A 6,533-nucleotide genomic window follows, 5' to 3' on the forward strand; every position below is an offset into this window, starting at 1 on the left:
ACTGAGCCACACCCCAGCCCCTCACTGGGGGATTCTAGGCAGGTGCTCTACCACTGAGCCACACCCCAGCCCCTCACTGGGGGATTCTAGGCAGGGGCTCTACCACTGAGCCACACCCCAGCCCCCTCACTGGGGGCAGGTGCTCTACCACTGAGCCACACCCCAGCCCCTCACTGGGGGATTCTAGGCAGGGGCTCTACCACTGAGTCACAACTCCAGCCCCTCACTGGGGGATTCTAGACAGGGGCTCTACCACTGAGCCACACTCCCAACCCCTCAGTGGGGGATTCTAGGCAGGGGCTCTACCACTGAGCCACACCCCAGCTCCTCACTGGAGGATTCTAGGCAGGGGCTCTACCGCTGAGCCACACCCCATCCCTTGACTGGTTAGTTGTAAGCAAGCACTCTACCCATTGAGCCACATCCCCAGTCACTGGTTTTTCTAAGCTGATTCAGGCTGAGCTTGGGCTTGTTCATTGTTCAGGCCAACCTTGGTCTAGCACTCCTACTGCCTCTGCCTCTTGAGGGCTAGGATTACCACGTCTCACTGTGCCCTCTAAGTTCTGTTTTTGTCTAGATGCTGTTTATTTAGAGCCTAGGAGGCGGGGACTGGAGGTGGCTATATTGAAACCGTAGCCTCTCTCTTCTTCAGAGTCCCATGCTACTGATACCAGTCCTGAGGACAGTCAGAAGTGATGGTTAACTGACCTTTCTTGGGTACTCCGTAGAGTTGTCAGTGGTTCTGAAGTACAGTGTTTGGGGCATGCACTTCATGCTCCAGCCTTAGGATACTCTGGTTTCTGGCTTTGACTTGCCCAGAGCCTTGGCCTTTATTTAAGCAACACATGGGAAAGCCGCTGGACCTCTGGCATTGGGGAGAGTCCCTTCATTACAGTTCTGTTTATTCAGAAGTAGCTGTGTGGGAATCAAATCAGTCACCTAACGAGCTGCCCTGAGTTTCAGGGTTGGGATTGGGCAGCCTCAGGCCTACTCACAGCCCCATGTGAGCTCCGTCCTTTTATCTGTTATTAACCCCAAGGTAAAATTTCTTTTCCTAGGGGGCCCATTTCAGCCAACTTGACTTGGTAGGCAAAATGTGTTTGGGGTTGTGTCCTGGTGATTGGGAGGCACCATGCACAAGACAGGGTCCTCCTGTCCCTTCTGCACAGGTGAAAAGGGACAGGGCCCCCAGCCCTAGCGGCCACAGCCTGGCTTTGCCGAGTGATGGGAAAGCCTCGGCAAGCGGCTCGTTAGCCCCACTCCTGGCCAGGTTTAGCATGACTCATTGGTTCCAGAAAAGGAATATAAATAAGCACCATCACACCTTGACAGGTTGACAGGAGTGACAACCAGAGTAAATCCCCGTATCCGAGACTCCGAGGGGGAGAGGTGATTTAGCAGAACCCGCTGCCGTCACCAGAAGAAAATAATTATGGAACACCGTGGTGGAGAAGGAGACAGAGCGGCTGCAGTGGGTCTCTTCTGCTGAAGGGATCTGTCATCGTTGGCAGCAGGAGAGGACCCCGCTCGCCAAGGAGAAATGAGCTCTGGAAGCTCATGCTGAAGACAGGGGATGGGATGCGGAGGGGGGAGGCCGGTGAAGATGGAATAGAATCATCTATTGTGAAGGGTGAGGGCTTCACCTCTAAGCCAGCACCCACTGCTCACCCCACTTCTGCACAGAGCTCCCCCCACCAGGAGGATTGTTCGGCAGGAGGATTGTTCGGAAGCTTTCTCATGTGTATATGCATGTGCTCACACACACACAGATTTGGCGATACCCAGAAAAGCAGGCATGCCCTCCTTTGTTCCAAAAGGACATCACTTGTACCCAACCCAGCAGAAGAAAGTGAGAGAGAGTCCAAGGTCTGCCTCTGCTTCCCTCGGTTAAGGTTTGGGTATGAAACGCCCCCCCCCCCACGGGCTTGTATTTTGAACACTTGGGTACCAGCTTGTTGTACCGTTTTGAAGGCCTGATGCTGCTATTACCATGACTACCACATTGCCTCCCTGGCCATGGTGGACTAAAATCTCTGAGGCTGTGCACCAAGATAAAACCTCCCTCTGACTTCTGTCAAGTGTTCAGTCACAGCAGTGAGAAGGTTCCCAACATATTCCCTCACTTAGGAGCTGAAGAAGGTTCTAGAAGATATGTATGGTAGCCCACACCTATGGGCCTAGCAAGGAGATAGGAGCTGGCGGTTTGTGAATGGGAGGCCCTGTCTTGGAAAAGAAGGTTCTGGCATCTGGGGAACTGGCTTAGTTAGCTCAATATTTGTCATGCCAGCATCAGAACTGGGGTTCGGCTCACAAGCATTGAAGAAAGAAAGCCAGGCCTGGCGGTGCTGGGATGTAGGATCCCAAGGGCCCAATGGCCAGTAAATCTAGCTGAAGTAATGAGCACCAGGGTCAGTGAGAGATGCCATGAATAAGGTGGTCAGTGATGAAGACTATGCCCTCCCATGCACACATTCACACACACACAGAGAAATACACACACAGAGATACACACACAGATACACATAAGCGCACTCACATGCACATGACAAAGTAAGGTAGAGAATAGTTGAGGAAAACACCAAATGTGTTGACTATACATACGTGGCCACACACACTGATGGTTCCAAAACTTCAGGGCATTTAGGCTTTCCATCCCAGAAGGAGCCTTGGTTGGCCTCCTTGCTTGCTAGTGAGTGAAGGAGATGCGGAGCAAAGCCTCAGACTGGACACCACAAGATCAGGGTCACAGCACTGAAGCCAAGAAACTGGATCCCACAGAGAAATTCAGAGAATCGGGGTCAGCGATGACTTGGGTGTCCCCCTGTCCGCTTACTATAGCCACTGCCCTCTGCCCAATACACAGAGACATCAGGGAGAGTGCTGGCTTCACACACCTGCTCCTTCCCTGCCGGGAACCAGTCAGGTATGGCTGAACACAGTCCTCCAAAATGCTAGCCCTCGCTCCGACTCTTGGTTTGTGTGAGAGGCAGCTGTTTCTCTGGTTGTGACCAGATTGCAGCAAAGTTTCAGGGCACAAATGTCAACTTCAGGACCCAGGACCAGAGTCCCTGACATCTCAGTGAAGTAGGAGATCCCTCAACAGAAGATCTACCTTCTCAACCGCGGATTGCCCCCTGGCACACCGAATGATTAGAAGAATTCCCCGTCCTGCCCAAAGACTCACTTTCTGAGAACACGTTGCCCTGGGTGACCCCTGCCCAACCCAATGGGACCTCTCTGGTGGGCAGAGGGAGCATTACCAGAGCTTGACCAGTGTCATGGTTTGGATGTGAAGTGTCCTCCAATAGGCTTGTTTTGGTTTGAATGTGAAAGGTCCTTCACAGGCTTGGGTTGTTGAACACTTGGCCACCTGGTGGCGCTGTTTGAGGCTGTGAAACCTTGGGGATGTATGACCTAGATGGCAGATACAGGAGTACAGGGGCTGGCTAGAGGGTTATACCCAGCCTCAGTTTGGACCTGCAATCTCTGGTTTCTGGTCAGCTGAGAGAGAACAGATTTCTTCTCAAGCACACAGAGAAGACAAGTAGCAGTGCCTCAACCACGTGCATTTGAGAGTCAAAACTAAGTCCTCCTATGGTCTGTGTCAGTAACAACAAAAGTGTTAGTACCAGGTTCATGTATTAGAGGCTTGGTCCTCAGCTCTTGTTCCTTTTTAGGAAGTTCTGAGAACTATGGATGGTGAGACCTAGCTTGACAGAGTGGGTCACTGGAAGTAGGTCTTTGAAGGGATCTTGTCCCAGGCCCTTTCCTGTGTTGTTCTCTCTGTTTCATGGTCAGCTGTGAGATGACCAACTCTCCTCTACCCCATGACACTCTGTCCAAGCCCATGAAGCCAAGCAACCATGGACTGGTCCCTCTAAAACAGTGGTCGTGATTAAATCTTACCTTTTTTAAGAAAAAACAAAGGTTTATTTAAATTTTCTGTGTAGGGGTATATGCTGTATGTATTATGTACCACATATGTGCAGTACCCACAGAGGCCATAAGAGGGCACTAGAGTCTATGGAGCTTTAGTGCTGGGAATTGAACCCAGGTCCTTTGGGAGAACATATTTCCCCTTTTAATTGGTATATACCAGGCATTTTGTTATAGCAACCAGAAAAGTAACAAACACAGTCAGCGACATGCAGATCTCTCTCCATCTTCCCCATCACCAATCAGCATTGCCCATGCCTCGGCTCTGCTCACACCTTTAGGGGACACCAGGATGAGCCAGACATGGACATCATACCCCTAAGTGTACCGAGAAGGCCAGAGCTAAGACGGGGATGTCAAGGCAAGGGAACCTCCGGGTATGGAGTAGGCTGTGGTGACAGGCATGGAGAGAGACTGGATGGAGCTTTGTATTAAGTACTCTGAGACTTGATGACAGGGTGGGATGGAGGGTGGCTTTAAGGGGTCCTGCATGTTGGGCTGGGCAGGTATGTGGTACTTCCGCCCTTCACTTACATGGTGTAACACGTCTCTCTCCTCCGTTGCTTTTCAGGCATGAAGTTCAGCATCCGGCCCCAGCATGTAAGTTCCGAGAACCCCATAAATCGCAGGTGCCTGGGGGGAAAGTAGGAGAGGACGGGAAAGACAGTTCAGAGCTTACGGTAAATCCATTCATAGGAAGAAGAATGTGCTGGGTCCTTTCCAGGATCCTTGGGAACAAAACCCGGGGCTTTGGGTCCATCAATTTCCCTTCTCTATGAGCCGGCTCCTTTGGACTGAGCTAACAGACACAGTCAATCCGAGCAAGCCTCCTGCAGGCCACCATCTCCCTCCGCCCACGCTAGCCAAGCCGAGGTTCTTGGAGGGACTGCACCACCTTGTGGTAGAAATTATATTTGCAGTTCAGGTCCCACATTTTCGCAATTTTGTGTGGCTGGTAGGTTGTAGACCAGAGAGGCTCACACCAGCAACACCAGCCTGTCCTCACTTCCCATTCCTGGAGAGAAATTTAAGCCAGAGTGGTTAGAAGCCCCTGCCACGTGGAGGGCCAGGGTATGTGACCCTCCATGCCCAGGTGTCCTAAACATCCCTAACCACTTCTCTCCTTGTCCCAGGATGGCCACTTGAGGATACCCACAGAAAGGGTCACACACAGTTTACCTAGCGGATCCCCAAGAGGCCTCCAACTGCAGGTGCCCGACCAGCCTCGACCTCACCGGAAGGCGAAGGCGGCGGGGTCTCCTTCGCGACTCCGGCAGCGCAGGAGGAGACTGCTCATCAAAAAGATGCCAGTTGCAGGGACCAACCGAGGCAACAACTCGTCTGAGACCTTTGTCCAGCCGAGACCCCACACCATGGACAGTCGCTGGATCAGCCTGCACCAGAGCCAGCAGGAGCGCAAACGTGTGATGCAAGAAGCCTGTGCCAAGTACAGGGCCAGCAGCAGCCGCAGAGCGGTCACTCCGCGCCACGTGTCCCGCATCTTCGTGGAGGACCGCCACCGCGTGCTGTACTGCGAGGTGCCCAAGGCAGGATGCTCCAACTGGAAGCGAGTGCTTATGGTTCTTGCGGGGCTGGCCTCATCCACCGCCGATATACAACACAACACTGTTCACTATGGCAGCGCCCTCAAGCGCCTGGATACTTTCGACCGACAGGGCATCATACACCGTCTCAGTACCTACACCAAGATGCTCTTTGTCCGGGAACCCTTTGAGAGGCTGGTCTCTGCCTTTCGAGACAAGTTTGAGCATCCCAACAGCTACTATCACCCTGTCTTTGGCAAGGCTATCCTGGCCCGATATCGGGCCAATGCCTCGCGGGAGGCACTGCGGACTGGCTCCGGTGTGCAGTTCCCGGAGTTCATCCAGTACCTGCTGGATGTCCACCGGCCCGTGGGCATGGACATCCACTGGGACCACGTTAGCCGGCTGTGCAGCCCCTGCCTCATCGACTATGACTTCGTGGGCAAGTTCGAGAGCATGGAGGACGATGCCAACTTCTTCCTACATCTCATTCAGGCGCCTGGAAACCTGACCTTCCCGAGGTTCAAGGATAGGCACTCTCAGGAGGCTCGGACCACGGCGAGAATCACCCATCAGTACTTCGCTCAGCTCTCCTCCCTGCAGCGACAGCGTACCTATGACTTCTACTACATGGATTACCTGATGTTCAACTACTCCAAGCCTTTCTCGGACCTGTACTGAAGGGTGAGGCCTGCTGGTCAGGGGAGGGCTTTGCCTTCCCACTCACCCGTGCGTAGGCACGCCCTAGTCTCTAGGAGCTGAGGTAGACTGTGGGTCTCAGAGGATGTGAGGTGTGGTGGCCGGCCCTAGGTGGGGGGACAGAGGCCCAGACATTGGACCTTGACTCTTTTCCCATACCCATTTCCTTATTGAGTTGGCTGAGCTTGATAACATGGATGCTCCAAGAGCTCAGCCAAGATGCTGACCAGGGAAACCCGAGGGCCCCAGTGGTAAGGATGTCCTGCCTTCCCTTAGCCTTTGCCTTGTACCAAACCACGTGGTTTGCTGCTTTTCTATGACCCAGGGGGAGGCCGGAATAAAGCACATGGTTTT

At 53.1% G+C, this 6,533-nt stretch overlaps 1 protein-coding gene across 2 annotated transcripts in view; it reads left to right on the forward strand.

Annotated features, from left to right (window-relative positions):
- Chst8 (carbohydrate sulfotransferase 8) overlaps nt 1-6,533 on the forward strand; it is a 137,593-nt gene extending 131,060 nt beyond the window's left edge. For both annotated transcript variants that reach the window (XM_013354206.2, XM_005368428.3), the window contains exons 3-4: nt 4,508-4,536; nt 5,070-6,533. In XM_013354206.2, coding sequence (XP_013209660.1) covers nt 4,508-4,536; nt 5,070-6,161 — 1,121 coding nt within the window. In that variant the 3' untranslated portion in view covers nt 6,162-6,533. The remainder of the gene's footprint in view (nt 1-4,507; nt 4,537-5,069) is intronic.

The sequence above is a fragment of the Microtus ochrogaster genome, unplaced genomic scaffold (genome assembly GCF_000317375.1).
Source record: "Microtus ochrogaster isolate Prairie Vole_2 unplaced genomic scaffold, MicOch1.0 UNK32, whole genome shotgun sequence".
Classification (NCBI taxonomy): Eukaryota; Metazoa; Chordata; class Mammalia; order Rodentia; family Cricetidae; genus Microtus; species Microtus ochrogaster.